Genomic DNA, 25,667 nt, shown 5'->3' with positions numbered 1-25,667 from the left:
TTTAATTGATTAACATTACTTTGTAGAAATTTGCGTTCACTTTGCCATTAAAGAAGGATTTTTTGTAAATTATTGTACAAAAAAACCCAATTAAATGGACAAAGATTCCATTTATTAAAGCAAAAAAAGGGGAAATATCCAACTTCTGCAAGTTTTGCACTGAAGGCTACAATAACCATAAAAACCCTAGCAATATTTGTACCCAAACATTCTATGAAAACTTACATTAATGTTATCACTGTTACAGACACAAAAGCAACCATAGTTTAAAAAAAAACTACTCTTAGCAAAGAAATGTTGGCAATGTGGACAACTCACTAACCGTGTTTTAATTCGATGCAATTTCTTTGCAACTATCCAATCATCGTTATAGACCTCTCCAGAATAAGTCCCGCCTCCGTAACTTCCGTATCCATCCAATTTCCGGGCGTGGATTGTCTATGGGGAATAACATGGCGTTTCGAAATATCATACCGGTAAAACATCTGTAGGTAGCGAAGTTGAAAAAGCTGGTGGGCAGATTGGCCTACACACTTCTGCCATATAGTTTCCACTGGATTTTTTGATTGTCGGTGCCGTTTAAGTAGTATACTATAGACTATACTACTCAAACGGCACCGAAAATCAAAAAATCCAGTGGAAACTAGATGGCAGAAGTGTGTAGGCCAATCTGCCCAGCAGCTTTTTCTACTTTGTCACCTACAGAGTTTGACAGGTACGATCTTTCAAAACGCCATGTTATTTCCCATAGACAATCCACGCCCGGAAGTTGGATGGATACGGAAGTTAGGAGGCGGGATATATTCTGGAGAGGTCTATACAACCCGAGGGTCACGGGACGTGTACGTAAGAAGTTCAATCATTCTATTGGTCTGTTGAGGATGTCTCTTTCTATGGTTGGATAGTTGCCCGATCCTTCAAAATATCCTGTACCTTATTGGTCTCCTCTTTGTTTCCGTTTGCACCTCTCCTCTAGCGTTGGTCTCGTCGAGAAGAGAATTGACCACTGGCCATTTTACAAACATAATTTTAAAATATTAGGTCTATAGTAACGTATAGGTAGACATGGACGACTTTGATATGCTCAGCGCACCACAGTCGAATGCTGGTAATGGTGTTGGGACTGAAGAAGATCCCGCTGCCGCTTTCTTGGCCCAGCAAGAAAGTGAGATCGCGGGGATTGAGAACGATGAAGGGTTCAGCATCCTGGACAGCGGAGATGTCCCCTCTTCTCTCAGCAATAATCTGACAGGAGATCAGGATGCCACTGGTAAATTGTGGTTTAACTTAGTTTTGTTATGTGTGATACCAGCTTCAAAATTAAACAACATTAATTCTTGTCTGCTTAACTGTAATCCACTCTGGTAATCTTTCAACAGATTTGCGTTATTCTACATGGTGTTAACGTTAGCTACATTTCATTCCACTACCATCGACGTTAACGTTATCGTTAGTCCTTAATCAATACGTAAAAGGCAACCGTTAGCTTAGGATCTCGATTGCTAATGTTAACGTTAGACGGTGAATAACGTTAACGTTACACCTGTAACATGGCACTTCAGCTGTCTCCGCTAACATTAGCATCTTGGCCAAATCAGCTAGAACTAGCTGCTAGGTTTTGTATTGATAGCATAGCAACGTTAACGTTACTGAATGAAAGGACGCAGTCACTAACGTTAACGTTAACAGCAAAAAAATGCTTTGACGATAGCACTGTCGATTACATTTAGAGATTGAATTACTTGAATGTTAATATTTTATCTTGAACTAAGATAACAGGCACATCTGGTTTAATATCACATTGTTTTAAACGTTACGTTACTTGATTAGCCGGTAAAGGTTAACGTTAACGCTAACGTTGGTTTATTGTCACGAAATCGGTCTGGAAGGTTAACGTTAACAGACAACTGTTGACAAATGTCAACGCGGTTGTCTATCAGATTGTATTAAATGCTGTCTCGCTTGATTTCTGACTCAGCCGCTTAGTTATGTTTGTGGCTTAATTTGTTTCATGAAACTCCAATATGGTTGATACCATTGGCTAGCTAGCTTGCCATGCTAACTAGATGCTACTTGTCTCAGCTGTGGCTAACCCGTCAGATCAGTCTGTAGCAAACATTCTCCAAGCCCAATGCGTTATCTTGCACCACGACCTTTGTACCAGTGGAAACCATCAGCGTTTTCTATTTCCTCACCGTGGGCTGACACAGCTCTAGGTTTTCCTGTCACTGTTGAGGCTTTCGGCTATATGCACTTTTCAGTGAGGATTTCCCGGTGTACCACTAACGTTAGCTGATCATGGTGGATATTGTGAATGCGACTGATGTGGGGAATCGTGAGGGAGGATGCAGTATGGTTTGGTCTGGAGATTTTGGAAGATAACGTATCATGCACTATTTGTCGAGATTTGAAAATGATAGGTGTTTGAAGACCACCGGTGTTGTTTATGCTATGTCAAGGTTGATTTCTACCACACTGTAATTGTTTACCTGGCAGTGTCGACAAATGACCTTGTCATTTAGCTTACCACAATGCAACATCATTCTCCTGCCCCAGCCACCGTTTCTTATCCCTCACTGACTTCAGTGTTATTCTGGCTGGAGTAGATAAATAATTGATAAGGTGGATGTCATTACAAAGCCACCTGGAATATTCACGGCAGTTGTGAGAGACCGTAGCATAAGGTAAATGTTCCTTTCCCGACATTCTGTGAAACATATAATTAATAATAGTTCATAATTGAATGATGTCCACATCATGTTTGTATTCAACCTTGTTTAAAAAAAAATATTGTGTCATTGTCAACAATAAGTGAGAGGAAGTAAAGTTTAGGGTCAAGGGTTAAAGTCTGTTAGAATGCTTGGTATTATGATTCAGGAGCGGGTTGCACCAACTAGTCTTTGGTATGCCTGTCATAAGTGCTAAGTTAGTCTTTGTTAAGACTGATCCTAAGTCCTGTTGGTGCAACCCGCTCCAGAAGATGTTGATGTCCTGTCCTTCTTTTTCAGTGCAGTAATTCACAGTAGTACAGTCTTCTCTCTGAAATCACTATTAAAACCCAACACATCTACATTGGTCACATGGATGAAACAATTTAAATAATTTGAAATGTGGCAGAAAGCCAAAACATAGTCCATCCCTAAAATAATGCACACCATGACATGACTGATGTCATAGCAAACAAACCTCACTGGAAAATGAACAGACAACACAGTAACAAACAATGGAGGTATTCTGCTAAATTATTTAGGTACAAACATAAAATCAAAAATGGTCTTAGGATGCAAACCAGCCTTATTGTGTTAGCTCTGTAGTTAAGTACCAACATATTGATTCGTTGTCTGTAGGTATTGAAGTCATATTGAGCCTAAACACAGCAACAGTTGGTGCATGCAGCACAAGTGACTGCTGCACTCCTTGGTAAAGTTTGGTGTATTCTGAAATCAACTCTGTTGGCCTTAGTCTATCTCTTGTGGAGCTGTGTCCTCAAAATAATGGTCTTCTCACCTCTATTTCAGGTGGAGCAGTGAATGGAGATGTACATGAGGTAAGGTGAACATAGGCCTACAATTTGTGAACATTGCTATCAATATGGTGTAACATTTGGGCAAAGCTTGAAACTTGACATGGTTAAGTCAGGGATAATGGACGACACAGCGTTTGGTTAACAGAAATGAATGCATGTTCTAGGTGGTAATGCACCTCGTAAGTTCATTAATGTCTGTTGTTAACCGAACACAGTGGAATCCATTATCCCGCTTATACCATTGTTGCCACTTGCATTGTGTTTATTTGCTGTTATAATTTAAACGTTTTAATCGCTCAAACTGTCTTATTTGTAGAACTACTTCTTTCCGCCACTTATCAACTAATTTCTCAATTTGCAGGCAAATTGCCGTTACTAGTTCTAAATAGATGGTTGCTATGGCCAAAGGCCAGTCGTTAGTTCCACCTCTCTCATTGTTAAGTGGGCATATCCCAGGATTCTGATGAACCTTAGCTTTATAAAATCGCTATTTTACTACTGTCATGTAACTGAGCTAAAAGCCACCAGTTATATGCTACAATGTAGCTATGCTGAACGTCTGTCAGGGGCCGTATTCACAAAGAATTTTAAGGCTAAAAGTAGCTTCTAAGTGGCGAATTTAGGAGCAACTCCTAAAAATAATGGGCGTGTCACTCCTAACTTTAGGACTCCTAATTTTTTTCACTAAAAGTAATTCACGAAGCATTTTAGACCTAAAAGTAGCACCTAAGTCTGGGGCAGCTTAAAAGAAGTCGAGAGGACTCCTAACTCACTGACCTATTCACAAACAGCTTTTTGTGGCATTTCACGTTGCGATGTTTTGAAATGGGTATGCGGCAGCAGGAGCTTCCAATCGCGAGGGAACAATTGCATTGTAGGCATAAAAGGGATGCTATAACGCCACCAACAACAACCAAAACTACTCATTGTCAACATGTAAATTTAATGTAACGTTTCATTGTGAATCAAATTAAAATGTTCTCTTTGCAAACGTAGGCATATGGTGACAGATTAATTTAATAATGTTGCAAAGATAGGCCTACGGATTGATGCAGCTAGGCTATGTTTCATTAGGCTACTAGGCTATTTGTTTTGCCTTACTCTTTAGGCATCATCTTCTGTCCTTCGCACTACTTGTAGCGCACGCATTCTCAGACCTGTCACCTGTCACTCATCATCGTAAGGGGGGTGTTTGGAATCATTCCCGCGTTACAATCATCAGCCAATCAAGGTGGTCACTTCAGTCAAGCTCGTGCATGAGTAATGACGTCATCCATAGCAACGAAGACTCACTCTTAGTTTAGGAGTTGTCATTTTCCCTTACTAAGAGTAGGTCTGAAAGGCTTTGTGAATAACTTTTAAGAGAAAACTCCTAGCTAAAATCTTTTAGTGCGATTTAGGAGTACTCCTAGTGGTAAGATAAAAGGCTTTGTGAATACGGCCCCAGATCGCTATTTTATAACTTCACAACGAGTTTGGCAAAAAGTGTGATGTGGACAAAAAACTGGAGCTACTTCATACCTGTGTAATTAACAAAAAATAATTGATGTTCTAAACACCACATCATGATAGGAAATTCAACCAAGCAGTGGTATAATATGTCTAATTTAACCAATGTCATTTGTAAATTCTGAAAAACTCTAAATTCTGAATCTCTTCCAGGAGAGTAATGGTCCATCTGATGCTTATGCAGCCATTTCCAGCGCTGACCGCTTGCAGGCTGAGCCAGAGAGTCTGCGCAAGTGGAGGGAGGAGCAGAGAGACCGTCTGGAGCTTTTGGGTGAATGATGAATCCACCCACATTGGTTTCATAGTATTTGAATATATAAAATCTCAATATTCATAACTCACATGTCACTCACAGCTATATCCACACCGCCATCAGACCTCTTCACATTCCCTTTTCTGCCCCAGATGCCAACTCTCGTAAACAGGAGACTGAGTGGAAGGAGAAGGCCAAGGTGGAGCTAGAGGACTGGCACACACGGCAGGAGGAGCAGCTGGCAAAGACCAAAGTCAACAACAGGTAACATGTCGCCCTCCCCACCCACCCACCAAAGAGCACCGCTGTAAGGCTGCAAGCGCCATCCGGCATCCCTCACCAGTCCAGACACTTAGTCCCAGTGGCTATCATTTATCAGGCTTGACAGCAGCTGTAACAGAAAATATCTACCGGAGTTAAGCACACCCCAGAACTCCCATCAATTTAGCTGTCAGATTTCATAATTCCCTGATATTGATGAGAACCATACCTTGTTTATTTATAGGATATTTAAGACAGACCAAATAAAGCAGTGATTGCCTCTGGATTGTAGATTTTTCAATAGAGAGAAATGGAAGCAGCTGCTGTATCTCTTTTTAGGAGTGCTTCAGTAGACTACTGAGCTGTCTTATCAGTTCCCCTTTCATCAGACCAGATTTCACTTAGAAGTAAAATATTCTATGGTGTTATTAAACCTTTCTAATCATAATAGATGTTTTCTTGTTAACTCTTAACTTTAAGTAAAAAATATTGCCAAAGGACTGTTGTATAAAAGAAATAGAGCAATTTCAGGTAATTTACACATTTCTAAAAGTTTGCAGATTTTATTACTGAGTAATCTCTTCATCTGCTTGCCATTTGCAAGTGTCCTGTACCTTTGGTTACAGGAAGTTGTTGCTTGCCATGCTTTGTGTGATTCCAAAACTGCTTGTACATTAGACACTTGGGCAGTAAAATTCATAAGAGCTATTATATGCTCTACCTTCAGCCCCATTTTAGACTTTATGTTGTGGAAATTACAATATGATGTCAATTTCAGCTTTCAACTATGGGTTCATGAGTCCAAACTGCAGATGCAAGCTATTCATTTCCCTCCCATACAGAATCATGTGTCTGTCATGATTCATGAGTAAGACACCCACAAAACCCATGACCGGCATGGCTAGTATTAGGTTCTGGGGTTGTAGTGTAAGATGTCCTTCCAGCATGAATATTGCAAATGGTGTGCATGTGTGTGTCTGGTGTGGGTTATCATGTCAATGTTGACATGATAAGATTGTGTGTGTGTGTGTGTGTGTGTGTGTGTGTGTGTGTGTGTGTGTGTGTGTGTGTGAGAGATCTGACTGTGTGAACTCTGTGTGCTTGTCCAGATTGATCTGTGAGAGTGTGAGTTGAGTGAGCGTGTTTCTTCTCCTTTTTACCGCTCTCTCTCTTTTCTCCCGCTTTGCTGCTGTCCTCTGGAACACCTCTCTCGATCCAGGGTGTTGGATGAAGATTTCTACAAACAGCCCTTCTCTGAGCTCATTGGTTATGTGTATGTTGCTAAACTAACATCCTTTCTTTTCACATACATCTCGCATTAACACGCTTTATTTCACCTCCTCCCCCTTTTCAGTTCTTTGTCTGTACATTTAGTTGATTATCTTCCAAACCCCGCAGTTTAAGTTTCCACCGAACACCTACTTGATGACATAGCTTGTAGCTATCGAGAATGTTTGTTTTATTTCCTATTGAAATGTAAAGAAATGCACATCTTTGTTTCATTTATTTTTACCTCCAGTCCAGTTGCCCTTTTATATTGAAAAGGTTCAGATGAGTCTGAATGAACCTTTTATCAGAACAACATTTTTCTGTTTACGTGACAGTGCATGACCAGTAAGGACAGGAGTTGTTCTTCTGAAGAAAATAAGACCATTTTTCATGCTAGTTTTCATATTACTTGTGCGCTATAAACTCTTACATTCATTCATCATTGCATTTCATTCCTCATTATCACAATATCAGTGCCATGTGGTTATTTGAAGTCACTTTACTTGTGTGCTATAAACCATTTGTCAATAGATGTTTGTTTTAGCATAGATGAAAGAAAGTCATTAGCCTTCAATAGTGATTTGAACATGTCAAGCAGTTGTTTTGATGAAACAGTATGATGAAACATTATGTTACTGGCAAAACAGTGTTTTTTTATAGTTCAGATAATTAGCTAGTAGACTTAGATTAGTTATTTTGTTCCAAGCAACTGTGTTTCCAGCTTTGTCCAAATGATGCAAATTTAAACTGCTATTCCTGCGTTTGCTACCATAGAGCTAGTGACACTGTGCTATGCTGTCTTTTTTAATTTGCTTAGTCACAGTTGATCAGGCGGGAAAACCTGTCACCCTCTGCTGTAAAGTCAGTGTCATTCACTCTGCAACAGAATATTTGTGACCTATAAAAGATTACACATTAATACTTCTGCTTTATTTAACATTGAGACTGTTAGCAGGGCTCTTTGCACTGCTGAAACAGTGGTAGCCATGGATTGGTCTGCTGTCTCAGATTCTTTGAGGACGCAGAGCCCTAAAGATGGCATTCTTTCTTTCAGAGAGTGGTAGTGGTTTTCCCGTTCCTTCTCATAGCTCCTTTGCTGTTTGCTACAACAGTGGATTGTTGGACACCTAGTTGCTTCTAACATAAAACGTAGGCTGTAGGCCATGTTTGGAAAAACTGCTGTTTATCATAGATGGAGAAAAGCTTATGTTGGCCTCTTGGCATTGCAGCCCTCATATCTGCCATGGACAACCTAGAGGTCAAGTTGAATGTTATAAAGCCAGTCTTTATGGCCACACAGAACATAATAGTTACTATTAGTTTTAGTTACTTGAAGACTTAGAATTGGCATATATCATGAAGGCTGCAAGCTAAGATCACAATTAGAGAAAGGCATTTAAAAGATAACCTGGTTTCAAAAACAAAAGAAAAAGAAAATGCATGCTGGCTTTGGTCATCTGCATAAAACTCATTTATTTTCATTTCTATATATCTGACTTCTGATCTGTTTCTCCTTTTTCTTTCTCTTCGCACCTTTAAGCACACACATTAACCATCCTTGCTACCGCCTAGACCAGTTAAGTAAAAATACAACAAAAACAAACAAAACAGAAAAGAAATACTTTCAGGAGAAGTAGTATGCCAAAAATAAACTTAATCTAAGATGCTATATTTTCCATTTATATATATATATACGTATATTTATATATATTTTCTTTATATATACATAATTCTAATCCACTGCCAAATCAGGAAATGAATGTCCCTCTGTGGTGATGTGTTGGTCCACCAGTCCTGTGCTTTCTTTGTAGTTCGTTGTGACGGTGATCTTCATTGGCTTCTCATTCCCATTTTGCTGTGTGTATTGTGTACTAGTATAGAGGGGTCTCCTCCTCCCCAGAAACTGGAGTCCATGGCAGTGGAAAGGTGTCTTGTCCTGGTTGGGTGGGTTGGGTTTGGTTTGCCATGCCAATGCCCTGTTTGGCTTGCACAAGGCCATAAGCTCTTGCCTGACCTTTTAGGACAAGGTCCCCCCTTGTTCTTCTTTTTCCTTTTGGAGCTACTTCAGCATTTTCATTAGAGATGGTTATATTCAAAAATAAACCTTTTCCGTGTTTGCAAAGTTACATAAGGCCCTGGCTACTGTGAAATGCCCGGCTTTTCTGCATGGCAAATCTGGCTTCTGTAAGCTGCTTGATTAGTCTTACAAACATGCCATGTAGTAGGATACTCCGCAGGACAAGCGTAAATGACAGAGTATGTATAGTCCATCTCAGCTCTCTGAGGTCAAAAGAATATTCTAAGGGGAAGGGAAAAGCATTAAATGTAGCTTTTTTCTTATGTGGCACAAGTCTTTAGCCAGTTCTGTCCTTTTGACAATAACCTCCAATTTGTGGGGGAAACCTGAGCTAAAATGTGCGACTGATTGGAAATGGGGCATGCTTTATATTCAAATCTAAATGAAGTTAAAATATCATCTGCTTTTTGATGTGGTCACTTTGAGAATGTTTTTCTATAGTCGTTTTGGATTCTTGGTATGTTTGCCTCCGAGAACTACCACCCAAGTTCCATACACCCCTTTGTATCCTTCCTGCAGCTATAGAACGCATTCACTTCATATTGACTATTAATTTATTAATATATTAATGCGGACGCTCTGTGAACAAAGGAAGCTGTGATACAAAATCAATCTGATCATCTCAGTCTTCTCATTCCTAATTGGTTAATAAACATAACCGGAGATCCTCTCAGTCTGCACTGTTAATGTTCCTGTGTCTCAGCACATATAACAATTTGAGAGGAAAGTCCGCATACTAACACAGTAACTCAGTCATTGGAAATCTATGGGGCCAAATTCTGGGCCTCAAGGGCTGTAGACGCTGCAGGCTTGAACTTTAGGAGTATATTTGGGTGGTGGTCTGAGGCCTGTGGCATTGCAAGTTACTCATTGCTCTTCCTCTTACCAGGGCGGCGGAGGAGGCCATGGTGTCTGACCTAGACGAGAACAACCCAGGAACAGAGTGGGAGCGCGTGGCACGCCTCTGTGACTTCAACCCCAAGTCAAGCAAGCAGGCCAAAGATGTATCTCGCATGCGCTCTGTTCTCATCTCTCTCAAGCAGTCACCCCTTGTCCGTTAGGCCTACTGGTATGGGGAAGAGAGAGATAGAGAGAGGGAGGGGGAAAGATGAAGAAAGAGCTACTGATCCTGAACTTCAGCAGCCACGAGGACAACACTACCATTCCACAGTGCACCATGTAAAACCTCCTTGTGGCTGTTGTTTAATACATTTCAACCCTATTTCAAGTCCCGTTGTTTCAAAGAAGAAAGTGTTGAGTTATTTTCTGAATGTGTTTGTTTAGTCTTCAAAGGACCAAACGTCATCATGTGTGAGTTTTGTTTTTTGTTTATTTTATTTTTTTCATTCCCATAGAGCTGGCGTGTTTGTATTGTGACATATGAATCTATGCATTTCTCCTCGACCTCTCCAGGAATCGGTTAATAAACATGACCTGTGTGTTTGTCTGTATACATACAGTGTGTATCAGTGTGGGTATCTTTGTACATAAAAAAATACTGACTCCCATGTATACATAAGTAAGAGGACAGAAATAGTTAAAAGGTAATTGTCTTAAAAGCAGAGCTAACCTGTCTTATTGCATCACGTATCATCCTCTATTTGAATATCATTAAAAGTATATGGAACTTCAGACCAGCCTTTGTGTATTTTCTGCCAAGACAAACAATGAATCTTTGTGTATTTTCCTGCCAAGCAGCTAACATCCTCTTCCTCCTTATTGTTAAATATTGCACCAAAGCAAATAAGCTAGAAGTACATCCTCTTTCCAGTTATCCTTTTGTTTGGTGGAACTGTTTAATATTTATTTAATTAAGGAGATGCTAAATGCTATGCAAAGTAACTTGTTCAATGGTACAGAAGTACATATGCTTTCCTCTGTGTAAGGATCCTAATTACCAGGCTGATAATCCTTTCAATCATATATGGACTCTTGATCAACTACTTAGTGTGGGCCTACTGTCACATGTCCACAGGGACAGGCAGGGGCGGAGCCAGACATTTGAAACATTGGGGGCTTAGCTCAGTGTCACACACAGGAAGGCTAGGGGGGTCCGGGGGCATGCCCCCCCCCCGGCAGACATTTTTGGAAAATAACCCCTTAAAAAATGACTTCTAGTGAATTCTGTGTAAACTAATGGACACATTGAGACTTTAAAAATGTGAGACTCAAGGTATAGGCTATCTGACACTTTGGGTCTTTCAAGAGGGGTCTATTGGCATAGCCTATCTGATCAGCATGCACTTTTTGCAGCGTTTTTTATGAGTTATGGTTTGTATATTAGCTATATTAGTATAGTATATATATAAATATAATATAATAGGCCTATATTATATTTTCTAATTGGAGTAAGTCTTTGTGACAACACGTCATGATACATTTGATAATGTTTGATCGTTGTTTTGGTATGAAGCATTTTTTAAGCCTACGTAATGAATGCGCACTCTAGAAAGTGAAAGTAGGCATAGCCTAACCTAGGCCTACTATGTCGGCCTACTATATCGTTGTTTTGGTATGAAGCATCATTTACGTAATGAATGCGCACTCTAGAAAGTGAAAGTAGCCTAACCTAGGCCTATGCGCTCTGTGTCTGAGCTGTCTGTGCACGTCCGCAATTGATTACGTTCCTCAAATGGAGAACACGTCAATCTCATGGTATTTTTTGCCCTAAAATGCATGAAACATGCAAGTTCAAATCTCCGTTATTTGCTAGGCTATAGGCTCCGTTTCATATTTGCCTAGGCTAGGCTACTAGCCTACAATAAATGAATTGAACGAACTCAACTGACAACAGGTAAATCTACTGACTCGGTCATTGAGAGTCTATGAATACAGTACAACAAACTTTCTGTCTTTCTGAAGTTTATTTTTGTATTCCGGGGTACAGTTGCCTAATTGCCTAATGTCTTAACCGGCTTGCTGTTTCTGACTGCGCCGCTCTGAACTTTCCTGCCAGGTTTATGACGTAAACGGCTCTGGCATTGCCTAAACTCATCGTGTGGGAAATCAGATTATCTGTCAATAGTGGGTTTTGAAAATAAGGGATATTTGCTCAGTAATAGTAGCCTACATTTTGTAACATTTATAGAGAAACCGAGGGGAAGTTAAAGGAACCGTATGTAAGAAATGTATTTCAATTAATCATAAAATGGCCCTTATATGTCACTATGGGGCAGCCGTGGCCTACTGGTTAGCGCTTCGGACTTGTAACCGGAAGGTTGCCGGTTCGAACCCCGACCAGTAGAATTGCCCTTGAGCAAGGCACCTAACCTCACTGCTCCCCAAGCGCCGCTGTTGTTGCAGGCAGCTCACTGTGCCGGGATTAGTGTGTGCTTCACCTCACTGTGTGTTCGCTGTGTGCTGAGTGTGTTTCACTAATTCATGGACTGGGATGAATGCAGAGACCAAATTTCCAGTATACTTATACTAGACATTAAGAAATCATGTTCATTTCCAATACGTATATCATTCCGGCCAGGATAATGTTATTTAAAAAGTGAAGTTGCAGCCCTCAACTGATGTTGATGTTGTCATGTTGTGTTTTGGCCTGATGCGCCACCCTCCACCTAGCTACTATCACAAATTCAGTAGTGTTTCGGCATCTGGGTTGCCAGCTCTGCCAGTCAGGGGGGAGGGGGAGGGGATCTACAGTAATTAGATACTGTGATTGCAGTACCAGTTTTGGCCATAACCTTACATACGGTTCCTTTAAATTAGAAATTAGAATCGTTGGAAATTGAAAACACATAGGCCTACAAAAAATAGATTTGAGGCTTTTGAAGCCACCCCCTCACTCCGCCAATGGGGACAGGAAATGTAATCAAATGTATACTTTGTCATGTCTTGATTGATTCACTCTTACAACAATGGTCTCAAGTCAGCTGACCTCCTCATGTGATCCCAAATCAGCACCTCCAATCATATGATCCATATCAATGTAAACAACCACAAACTAAGTCGCCTATTTAAGTGAAGTTCACAGATCATTCTAGGAGCCATTCTATAGTCAGAATCTCCCACACCACTCTGGTGTGTAGCCATCATCCTTTGAGCTGGTATGTTCATTCTCTTATTGTTTCATATCGTTTCCTAAATGTTCCTTTAACCTGTTTTCGTAACTTTCACATTATTTATTTACATGCACTTTCTAAAATGTATTGGATGAGTAACTTATACCTGAAAAAAAAAATTGTTATGCTCTGATCCTCATAGCCTTTCTACTGTAGGATTAGTTATCGCCGCCGTAGAAACTAAATCACCTGGGAGATGGCAAGTTATTATGAACTGACCAAGCATTACACAGCGGTGGGCAGTTTGCCAGCGATGGTCTAGATTGGTCGCGAAAACCTAGCACAGCCTGACCTCTGTAGCATAGGAATTTGCTTGACTGTTTAACATGCTGGTGTATGGCAAGCCATTTTAACATTTATGTGTTATGTTGAGGAACCGCCCGAATTAATCGGCAGGTGGAGGAGTCAGCATTATTCCTAGATTAGAGCCCGTGTCATAAGAAAACAAGTCAGGCATTCTCATTAACAGTTTATCAACCCACTATGGATAGCAATGTTACATTGAACCGAAACTTTTCTAATACTGAGCGGAGTCAGATTTATTAGGTTTAACAGGGGTTTATAATCACTTTATAATTGTTATACATGGATTTCTATGCAACGTCACGAAAACTTGCATGCGCAACTAAGAGGCAGAAAGCACCATAGAACAGCATAGAGCAGTGCTGTCCATGAAAAGAATAAAATGAGTTTTTGTGCTGAAAACTGCACCAATTCGAAATCCTGATGGTTAGAGAATGTTCAATATGTTCAATATCCCTAACGGAATGCATGTCTTCGCCAAAAATGACTAAATACGATGTTATATTAATAATGCAAATGAACGGCAAACTCTGAAATATAGTCTGAAATGAGATGTTATTATCATTGAGACAACAGGGGTATACAAAAATTCCGATTGTAGCTTACAGCTGCCGCTGCTTTTATAACATTGTGGACGGCCACCAAGCGCCTTCTGCCCCAAGGCTGCGCGCGCATCTAGTTTTGTTGGTAAACGGGAAACCCATGTATATTTCCAACAGCGCGCGGACAGCTTCCCGATTTCCTTCGACCACTCTCAGTTCCCTCATTGGTCCTGAAAAGTGACGTCATTTACATCTGCTGTATGTGTCAGACCCATGACCTCAGGCTTGTTAGCACAGTTACCGTCGGAGCCACATTTCAAATATTTGTTTTAGATTAGATTAGATTAGATTCAACTTTATTGTCATTGTGCAGAGTACAAGTAGCCTGGCGAGCCAGACCCACATTAAAATGTAGGGTCTGGGCACTCACCGTTCGCAGTGCTCAGTCCGAGGGGCGGGATAATCAGTTGTCTTTCAAATTCCCTCTGCACGCAATAGGACGCAATAGGATATTTGTTTTCAAGTAGCAGGGAATTCAAGCCAAACCGTTGCAACTCAATCATTATGTTAAGCCCACCAAACGACTCTGCACGATTTCAATGTCCTGATTAAGTTTCGATTTCTGGAGCTCACAAGCCAACGGAGAGTTGCTATAGACTAGCCCTGGCAGCAAATGTAATTTGCCGCTAGGGGCGCGTCTAGATTTCTAGGCTAGAGTACAAGTGCAAAGACAACGAAATGCAGTTTGTGTCTAACCAGAACTGCAAAAAAGCAGAAAAGTGCAATGTGATATACAAAGTGTAAACAGGTGGTGCATAGACAGGATAAGAAATAGTGCAGTGTAGACGGTAGTATACAGCTGGTTACAGAAGGTGGTTTAGAGTAGTATAAATTAAATATAAATATGTGCAGTGTATTAGCAGTTACTATATGTGACCAGAGCAGTAAGGAGGGAGAGAGAGAGAGGCTATAAGCCACTCCCAGTAGCCTGACTACGCCACCCTGGGCTTAGTACCCAGGGACTTCTTTAAGAGAATTTGCTAAGGAAGGTTTGACACAGGTCCGAAAGCACCAAGCAGACAATGTGAATTCCAGTCAAATCATAAAAGTTTATTAAATAACCAAAGGGGGGAAGGGAGGAGCGTCCTGCAATAATACCTGAAATGAGTCAGAGGTTATGAAAGTACAAAAATATTTATTATTGTTATCTTTTATTATGATACAATATGAACAGGTGATTTCTAAGTGGGGCCAAGGCTCCACTAGAGCTAAAAAGATACAGCAGATGGGGGCTTACCTGAGGGAGACAGGCTAACTGGAGGTGTGTTCTAAGTTCCAGCCATCACACGTGCATACACACTGCAAGAAAGTGACTTACCAGTGACACAGCAGCCCACTGCAAGCAACAATGACACCACAAATGTGCAGCTACAGGGTCCCACCACCAGGTGACTAGCCTTCCTCAAAGAGGGCCCCACATCTGCTAAACAAACAAATAAAACAGCACCACAAGGGGGCAAAAATACAGTAAGCCTGTACAGATGTTATGGTAGATAATGCAGGCACACCAGGACAAAAGAAATACAAACACACACAAATGACAGCCAGCACCAGACCGACACTAAGCAGTTACCAGGTTGAAGCATATGCCACTTATGCCCCGCTCCTCTACTAATGCGGCAAGCAACATGTAGGCTGACATAAACGCCAAATAAACCCAAAGAATACAGGCAGACAAAGAAACAAAATTATACAGACAAGCAGACGTAGACACTAAGTTAATGCCCACAAAAAGAAACAAAACAGACACGGACCTTACTTGAAAACGGCACACAATTAGGCTACACCAAAATAAACTAACTACAGACAAGACAGCAGCACGACCCACGCTATGCACCCCACGTAGATGGAAAAGGCCACGCTACCTATGTTCGTAACTACGATTAGTGCACAAAGCGCCGTATGGAGAGCACTCACCCACGTTCAGCTGTAGAATGAGTAAGGGATGGTGTCTAAAACATGGGCAGCAGGAGTAGACTAGCCAGTGACCGCGAAGCTGATGACTGAATCCGACACGCTAGGGGGTTAAACAGGCAGAGCTTGCAACGCTTCTTCATACCTGGGTGGTTTTATACTGTCCGGCCAGTAATCAGTGCGAACAAACTCCGGTGTGTAACTAATCACCACGCCCCCCTAGTTAGCGGGAGCAGGCCAGTGTGGGACATGTAGGGAAAACAGACAGACATGGGGAAAAGACAGAGAAACAAGGTGAACTGGCTACATATATACGAGCAGATTAAATATGACTATGTAGTATGAACAATGTATGAACAGCATGTACAGATATGGGCAGAGCAGTTGCCATACCAATGTGACACAGTTGGTGAGGATGCTCTCACTGGTTCAGCGGTAGAAGTTCACCAGGATCTGAGGAGACAGATGGACCTTTTGTAGTCTCCTCAGAAAGAAGAGACGCTGGTGAGCCTTTTTGATCAGGGTAGAGGTGTTGAGGGTCCAAGAGAGGTCCTCAGAGATGTGGACACCCAGAAACTTGAAGCTGGTGACACGTTCCACCTCAGTCTCGTTGATTAGAATGGGTGTGTGTGCTAGCTTTAGACTTCCTGAAGTCCACAAGGAGCTTTTTGGTCTTCTTGGTGTTGAGAGCCAGGTTGTCAGTGCACCACGATGTTAGGTGCTGGACCTCCCCCCTGTAGGCCGTCTCATCATTGTTGCTGATGAGACCAATCACTGTAGTGTCATCTGCAAAATTGACAATGGTGTTAGAGCCATGTATAGGTGTGGAGTCACAGGGCTCCAGACTAACTTTTTGCACTGGTGCGCCTAACTTTTTTTCTTAGGTGCACCAGCACAAAAGTTAGGTGCACCCAAATTTTCAACCACATTGCATTTAACACCGCAGCAGGTTCACTTTTTTTCCTTAATTACTGTCCTATATAGGTTGTCATATGACTTATGATTTACAATTCTACAAGAAAAGTAACTTAATGAAGTGTTGGTGCTTTAAGTTCTTCACTGAGCTGAAATTTAAACTTAAAACTTCTCAAGATGTATTAAATAAAAATAGCAGTGAGTAAATTAACAGTGCTCAATGTTTTACATACTATCCTTCATGATCTTAGGCCTTGGCTAAACCAGCTCGCCATGCTAGCATCTTCCATAGAAATGTATTTGAGCACAATTTAAAGAGATGTTCCAAGTAGCCTGGGGGATTTTTATGTGATTTTGCAATGATGATTGCAATAATCAGTTGACAGCCCCACAATGCAATTTACTTTTTAATTTTGGTATTATTAAATTTTCAATAAGAACATGGTTAATGCAGTAACGAAATGGTAGGCCTATTATTATAGGCTATTGCAATGACTTGCCATGCTCGATCTAAATGTGTCCATTCAATTCACCGTACACAATGACCACTGTATAGCCTACATGCAGGGAATATTCGGGCTTTAAAGCGATATTCGGTTTGCGCCAAATACCGGATTAAATTGATTGATGCCATCAGAATGAGTGTACACAACTCGAATATTGCTGTTGAAAACCGGGTTACTCCCTGCATGTAACTGCGGTCAATGACGCACCTTTTCGGCGATATCTGTGTCTGTGACTTTGAAATATATTGATACATACATGGAAATATATGTATTTAACATAGATGTAAATATATTTATTTAACATAGATGTGCTTATACTGGAATATGTTCATGCTGCATATATGTGAATATATTATTTTTCTGTATGGGCTGAAAGGCAGTGGGGAGAGGGGACATTTATCTCGGCCTATGTGACCACACTGTAATGCAACTACATCCACTCTGTTTATCTGATGGGTCTCTGACCTCCCTCCCTCTCTCTCTCTCTGCAGCACACGCATTTTCAAATTTACACACAGGCACTGGGCCACGGCCAATCAGAGGGGAGGTCCCGCCCTTAACTATCTGTGATTTGTTTAAACCATGATATTGGCCAAATATGTGTCTGTTATTGAACTAAAGGTAGAGTTTCAATGCGGACACTTTTTCCTCTCTCGAATAGCTGGTCGCACCGGTGCGACCTCCGATTTTTTTTAGTCGCACTTTTGAAAAATTAGTCGCACTCTGGAGCCCTGTCGAAGGTGAAGAGGGACTAGAGGAGAGGGCTCAGCACACATCCCTGTGGTACACCGGTTTTCAGGGTGAGGAGGTGTGGTTATCTAAACTAAGATAATTAGGTAGATGCTACAGATGCTGTAAGATCTAAACTGATCCAACAGGCTTAAATAAAACTATATACAGTCGATTGCAAAATAATTCATTTTCTTGTTTAAAAAATATATGTATACATATTTTCCCAGTGTTTTCATAGCACACATGTTTGTAGTACCTGAAGGATAAATAAGTTTGCCAAAATGAGAAATAAATTAATTAAAAACCAAATATCCTGCATTCAACCCACCTACACTTATAACAGAGGTGGGACAAAGGCACTGTTGGCAAGTAACAAGTCTCAAGTCCTAATGCTAAAGTCTGAGTCAAGTCCCAAGTCCAAGTATTACCAAAGCCAAATCAAGTCCAAGTCCTAAACAAGTGACTGTTGCATTTATGCAACACCATATTAATATGCAATTGATGCTTCAATACAGTATATCATTTGTATCAATATATAGCCTATTATGTTTTACATATTGAACACTTATAATCACAAGCCCAAAGACAAACTGTGTATTGTTTGTTCTCTAGAGGAAAAATAAGTGTGAATACTGGTTTTGATGAGTTTACTGACTGGCAATACTATGTTCCAACTGTCTAATAAAGCAACTTTAAAGCTGATGATGTGTTGGTTGTGCACAATTCCCCTGCTCTCCTGCTTCAGTTAGGAGAGATGAGGTCCAGAGGTGAACCTATCCCCGCCCCCTCCTGCTTGAATTGATATGGAACATCTAGGTTGATGGAGATTGGTCCAGCACTGTAATACCATATTGTTATTGGGATTTCGAATGAGCCATTCTAGAATATTCCTGTTACTGTTTTTGAGCCCTCCAGTGTTGTTTTGGCCTTGTGCCTGCTGGTGTTCAAACCCTTTCAAACCCTAAAGTCTTAATTTGACCACTGACTACAACAGTTTTTTTTGTGATATTGTGTAATCAATTTCTAGTCATTATCCCTTCAATTATACAAGTTCTCAGTTCCCACATGAGAAATATTCTCACAGAAAGATGTTACCAGATCCATATTTCACAAATGGAATAGTGTTTCTTGAGTCTTTGGCTGGATTTAGTTAGATTTGCACAGGTAGCTCTGTGGATTGAAGGATTGGCCAAAAGCTCTATTTCAGCGTGATGTGACCATAAAAACCTCTCTCCATATCTTAAGCGACATCCATAAACACATCAATGTGGATCTTCTAAACCAATGGCTTCTTTGCCACCCTGCAATAGAGTCCATTTTATGGATGGCTTTTATGATCATTGAACGCTGTAGATTTGTTGGGACAATGGCTAGACTGTGGTGGCCTCTCCATAGTCACCATCTTCCTCTGACACTTGGTTTGAGGGTCAACCTTTTTTTATGGGTGGTGTGTGCAAGTTCCACTTTTTTGTGTAGGTCCAGAGCTGCTGAATTGGACATAGGAATATCACTTAGAATATGTCCTCAGGGCCGTTGCTGGCCATTTGGGTGCCCTAAGCAGACAATAAAAGTAGTAGTTTGATGCTGTTTACCTTATAAATGGTACACTGTCACTTTGGCACAAAATATTTTTTAAGTTAAGCTTTCACTACTTGTCTGTTCTTGTCATAGACCTCTGAAGTTCGCCTACAAAAAAGCAGCCATGTTTGACATCCGGTTTCTGGCGATTTTTCCTATGGGAAAATAACATGGGGATTTTGAATTATCGCATCTTTTAAACTCTCGCAGGGATGAAAAAGTCTAAAATGCAGACGTTTTCCTGAACACACTTTTGTCCTCTACCTTCGAGTGGATACTGTGATCTCCGTTACGTGAAGGCGGCACACTTAGATTTTTGCTACCCCAGAGCTAACTTGCAATACAACTTGCCATAGGTAGTTAGCTTCAATTAACAACCGGATCTCCTTATATGGGCAAAGATGGCTGTTTTGGTTCTTTTTTGTAGGCGAACTTCAGAGGTCTATTCTAACCTGCTGTAGTGTCAAAAACACCCCAACCATAATAGCCCAATCATAACAAGCCAAACATGAACAGCTTACCTTGGACACTCCTTAGGCTACATGGTTAAGTGTTTGTTTGTGTGAAGACATCCATTAGGTCCTCTATGCACACATGGCAGTTAAATAGCTTACTGTCTTTTGAAAGAGAGTTGGCAGAAAGTCTGGACCATTAGTCGAGAAGTATCATGAGTCCCGTGGGAATTTTGGTATGAAAGCAAGACACCATGCTAGATGTTTCAAGGGGACCCTGCTGGTTCATAAAAAGCATGGAGGCACTTTGGGAAATGGTGTGGTCATATAGTTTTGACATTTTTAGTGCTTTTGTCTGAACAGGCATTTTCGGGACATTTTAAAATCATTCTGTCAGTCATTGTCATTCTGTATACACTTAATTATGCTCCAACAGGGTATCAAACTGACCAGTATGAGACCTCCTATCACTAGCATGCTTATTTGGCAATATATCACTTACTTCTTGAGTGAATAGCCAAAAACGGTAGGGACCTAGAAATCTAGACACACCCTAGCGGCAGCAAATGTAATTTGCAGCCAGGGTAGTCTAGCAACTCTCCGTTGGCTTGCGAGCTGGAAAAACCAAACTTCGGTCAGGCCAATCACATTGTGTATAGAGTCGGTGGACGGGCTTAACATGACAGCAGAGTTGCAACGGTTCTGCGTGAATTCCCTGCTACTTGAAAACAAAGAGGATGCTGCTGCTGGCGAACAGGGGTCTTTGAATTGCGACTCGTGTTAAGCTTTTTTTTAAGTTGGCAAAAGTTTGAAAACCTTCGGAATGAAGTGTTGGGTTTTAATTACAACCCTTGTGTCACCCGGGAAAATTGCATAGGCCTACAGGCTGGATTCACGGATAAGGCGTGAATATCGCTTACACGTTTAGCCGTAGATAAGGCCACCAACAATGGCGTTTTAAGTGAGAGTTTTAAGACAGTTTAAGATCCAACATAATGGCTCGAAGGGAGGGCGAGACAGAACATCCAAAACCATAGGTAGATCCCATGAAGGGACCAGTGGTTTAAAAAACGGATGGAGGTGTTGCGCCCCTTTCATAAATTGACGTATGAGAGGGTGCTGGCCCGCTGTTTTGTCCCCAAAGTCTACATGGCAGGCTGAAATGGCACTTTGACCATGGAGAAGGACTTGTTTTTATCCAGTAAGTCTTGCAGAAACTTAAGGATTAACGCCCACAGAGCACATACACCAATCATTAAATAGGCGTACACACCATTTGTTATCATACAACATTGTAATTGATGATGCCCTAGCGCTCTGAATGGTCGCTATATATTGCAGGGCAGACCTCAGATTCAGCCTTTCATGGGCCAAACCCAGAGGGCCAGGCCCTCTGAATGAGGGTTAAATATCTCCCCGTTCGCTTGGGACAGCAGGTCCCTGCGGAGAGGCAGCGGCCAAGGTGGGGAGTGGAGTAACGGGATGATTTCCGCAAGCCAGGGTTTCCCTGGCCAGCCCAGGGCTATGAGGATGAGAGAAAAGCCCCGTTCCTGCACCCTGGTGAGTGTTAGAGTGATCAGTTCCAACAGAGGGAAGGCATAGAGCAGGACGTGTGTCCACTGGTGTGCCAATGCATCTATCCCTAACGTCTGATCGCGCAGGGAGAAAAACATCGGATATTGCGCATTCTCCCTGGATAGTCCCAGATAGCCCACTACTGCCTGACCAGTTCACAGTCAGATTTGAGCCACCACATCGCTGTGGAGTTTCCAGTCTCCATAGCGTGGATTGCCCCTGGATAATAAATCCGCACCCTAATTCAACACACCGGGGCACCGGGGACATGATTGGCTTTCAGCAACAGGAGCCGTGTGCTGCTCCATAAAATCAGTTTGTGTACCAACATATGCATATGAAGAGACCTCAGTCCCCTTTGCTTGTTGACATAAGCCACCACCGTGGTGTTGTCTGTTCTGACCAGGACATGATGCCCTCTCAGGACAGGCAGAAAACGTCTGAGTGTGAGCCACACCGTCATAAGTTCTAAACTGTTTATGTGCAAAGATCGCATGTGTGCACCTCACAGTCCGTTTATCGACCTGCTCTCGTGAGTAGCTTCCCAGCCACTTAACATTGTCACCACTTTCCTGTGTAAGACAGCGTCCGTCGGGGTTCCCTCTGTGAGGAAAAGTGGGCCTCCAGGTCCGCAGGGCAGCGCAGCAGGCTGCTGAGATCGCCACGCAGCGATGGTCATGACGCGAGGGGTTCAATCCCAGCGATGCTCTCATGTATAAGTGGCCGATTGGTATGACTACCAAGGCTGACGCCATGAGAACCAGGAGTCTGAGGCAGACCCTGAATTTCACAGCGGCTCCACTGCGGAAGAACGCGAGACATGCGCAAAATGCTGTGACTCGTTCCACTGACAGGCACGCTTTGAATGAGACAGAGTTTAGAGACAGCCCTATAAAGGTGGTGATCTGACGGAACACTTTTCTCCCAATTTATTCTGAAACCCAGTAACATTAGGTGCTTTGTTAGGAGAGCCATATGCAACAACACATACACTCATACATGGGCCATTGCTATGTGGCTAGCACTTTTAAGATATGTAAGAAACGACACAAGACGAGGCTATGGTGGCACGTTTATTGTTTGTCTGAATTAGACGCATAAGCTTGAATGTTTGTCAACCGATAGCTACCGATTTGTGTTCTTGGAATCATTCTCTTGTTCCGGCTTCTGAAAGTCCGGTGGCAAAGGAGGGCCGACGGATGCCATGGACTGTTTATTGTTTCCGGGCGGTATTGGACCGTTCCATTATGTTCATTTGTTGTGGGGGATTTCGAGACGGTCCTGATCAAGCCGATCGATGTTCAGTCTTCCCACATGTAACCGAGTCTGTTATTTAACAATGTATTTTGCTAATTCTGCTAGTGACATATGATATATATCTATGCTTGTGGCCCAGGGTCTGTCTTGTCTATTGTGTGTTAATTGATTGTTTAGTGTTTACCTGTCTATGTTAAATGGTGCTGGCCGCCATGTATATGTTCCCCTCTGTCTTGTCTGGCCTATGTGATGTGTAGGCTACCGTGAGTACTATGACTCTGTTACAACCCTGCTGTATTTTGATTGGAAGCTAAAGCAGATTTTTCATACTGGTTCAATATCGCAATTTAGGAAGATTATTATTGTTAACCTTTTCTTTGTGCATTTTTCTATGGACTCATCTGCTTGGTCGTTCGATCCAAGCCGAATAATAAATTACGGTCCATCTTTAACTACTGCCTCTGCTTCTTTGGCCACACCCACATTGGTTAATGGTAACTTCCACTCGGTTCCATGACAATAATTTACCCAGCAATTATACAAACAGACCTCTATTGTAGTATTGCATGAAGCACATGATACCAACAATGGAATAACAAACGGTGAACATTAGCAACTCAACGGGTTTTCACATAAACATAAAGATAGCCTACTGCAGTGTTTCTCAAACTTTTTCAGACCAAGGACCACTTAATCAATAAAAATAACCTCACGGACCACCTAGCTAAAAAAAAAAAGTAGACCTACTTTTTTACAACAGTAAATTACACAATAGGCCTACTCACTGATTGTCTTTGCACCTTGCTTATTGTGTCAGAGAATTTATATGATTTAAACTGGCATGCCTTACATAGGCAGTGTTGCAGAAACGTTTGGATTTACATACAACTTGGTTCAATATCTATATTATATTTTACCACGTCTGCTCACGGACCACTTGGGCTAGCTTGCGGACCACCAGTGGTCCCCGGACCACACTTTGAGAAACACTGGCCTACTGTATCCAAATTCCCACATATATGAGACCAGTTTGAGCAGTTTCATTTCTCTGTTGAGATTTCGGCATCAAGACATTACCGCAACAATCTTATTTGGGCTAGGCCCAATAATTAGTTTCATTTGACATTTTAGTTGGACTGCCTGAAGATATTTGGATCATTAATTTGGATACAGAGCCAAGACCATCATCATAAGAAAAAAACAAAAGACCTATCGCTTAGCTATTGCTAAGCCCTGTCCATGCAGATTAGCCAATAGCCTAACAGCCGCATGCAGACATCTTCAGCCTATTTATTTGCCTTATTCACACAGAGTGGCCATGTGTAAACCAAAAGGAGGCTATGGGGTGCACACACTTACCATCATTAACGCATTCTCAGCCTTACTGGCAGATGCATAGAGCACAACAATGTAAATGGTTTGCTTACCCCATAGCCTAGTTTTGGTTTACAATGGTCACCACGTGAATGAGGTGGATAGAGATGATTATATAGAGATGTAAGTTGAACACAATGGCAAAACAATATGCATGGAATTAATGCAACACTGATACATGCAATGGTTGCTGTCAGTCTTGTATGATCTCTCTGTAAATTAGACCTATGTTAAATTAAATTCCTTCCTCCCGACTCTCCCCTATTCTAAGCGGATTTCTGACTGCATGAAAACATTAACTGACATAGGTTAATTCCTATGTCTAGGTTAGGCTATCAGATTTTGTGTTGTTTTTTCTACAGAATTGCCAACACCCAAGGCCAACTGTAAATGTGTACATCCTATCTGAGTCCCTGGAACAAAACCTATTTTACCACAGTTAGGCTATCAAGTTAGTTGGCTATCAACTAATCCAGATTAGACTATTCAACCAATATTTTCTGATGAATAACCAGTGGATTGGTTGCACTTTGACCAACATATTGGTTATAACAACCAATATTGGCTTGACCAATAATATTCAGTTTTTTTAACCAATCTGTTTTTAGATTCACAACTTAAAAGCATTAGATCTGTCTTTTCAGTTTCATCATCTTCTTAGATAACGTTTTTTTTTTTAAAAGTAACTAACTTCAAGAGCTTGAATTGTCAGGTGTGTCAAGTGCTACAAAACTAAAAATTGAAAACGATACAGATAAAATACTGAGGGAGAACATTAGGACATGGACCCCATGACCTTGAGTACCTGATAGCTGATGTTCATTCTCACTAGGACAGTATTGAAACCACTTAATGGATTTGACATGAGGATTGATGTAAGGAATAACATCCGCTGAGAGTGGAGTTTTTTCCACCAAATTAATTCATTATATCGGGACACCTTACAGGATGTTATTCTGTTTATACCCCATATTGCCAGTCATGTAGGCAATAGGCACAAAAAGGGAAATGCAGTTCAGTTCAAGAGGCCGACTTGTTCAAATTGTTGTACTTTCATTGTATACGGAAAATGATGGTGGGTAGTCTGCATTGTTACAGTTGATTCCACTGTTGTGAAGCCTGCTTGTTGTCAGTTCAACCATCGTTTACATTGATATGGGATTTTTTTTTTTTAACCAGACCTACTTCATAGGAGCCCCAATGTACAGAATCAATAGCCCCCTGCCAGCCAATCAGAAAATAGTATTTCTTGTCTCTTGGGGATACATTTCTATTAATATGCCTTGTAGTTTCTTTTAAAAGTATACCATGATTATTGTGTGGGTATTTTTGTATTTTCAAATGACTAATTACTTGTATTTTAATTAAATACATTTTTCACATCAGTAATTTATTGTATTTTATTTTGTTACATTTCATGAGCCAGTATTTGTAGTTTGTAACAAAATAGTTTTTGATGTATTTGTGTCCACCTGTCTATGGCCTTGGATTGAA

The 25,667-nt window shown here is 41.2% G+C and overlaps 1 protein-coding gene and 1 long non-coding RNA gene across 3 annotated transcripts; one reads left to right on the top strand and one right to left on the bottom strand.

Annotated features, from left to right (window-relative positions):
- The first annotated feature begins 957 nt into the window (after positions 1-957).
- clta (clathrin, light chain A) lies at positions 958-10,527 on the top strand. The gene is made up of 5 exons (XM_076294370.1): positions 958-1,270; positions 3,519-3,547; positions 5,189-5,306; positions 5,441-5,552; positions 9,785-10,527. Exons 1-5 carry the CDS (start codon positions 1,066-1,068, stop codon positions 9,954-9,956), a joined length of 636 nt encoding a protein of 211 aa, XP_076150485.1. The 5' UTR covers positions 958-1,065; the 3' UTR covers positions 9,957-10,527.
- A 4,372-nt stretch (positions 10,528-14,899) lies between these two features.
- LOC143135186 (uncharacterized) lies at positions 14,900-15,919 on the bottom strand. 2 transcript variants are annotated; one of them, XR_012988840.1, is made up of 2 exons: positions 15,788-15,919; positions 14,900-15,293 (listed from the first exon to the last, which is right to left on the bottom strand). It is a non-coding gene; the product is annotated as an uncharacterized LOC143135186 (long non-coding RNA). The 2 variants fall into 2 exon arrangements; XR_012988841.1 differs by having other exon boundaries at positions 14,900-15,290.
- Between the last annotated feature and the right edge of the window lie 9,748 nt (positions 15,920-25,667).

The sequence above is a fragment of the Alosa pseudoharengus genome, unplaced genomic scaffold (genome assembly GCF_046254945.1).
Source record: "Alosa pseudoharengus isolate Yale_2024_CS ecotype anadromous, Long Island Sound unplaced genomic scaffold, YU_APseudo_1.1 YU_APseudo_1.1_scf_2, whole genome shotgun sequence".
NCBI lineage: Eukaryota > Metazoa > Chordata > Actinopteri > Clupeiformes > Clupeidae > Alosa > Alosa pseudoharengus.
This window is presented reverse-complemented; position numbering and strand designations above follow the sequence as displayed.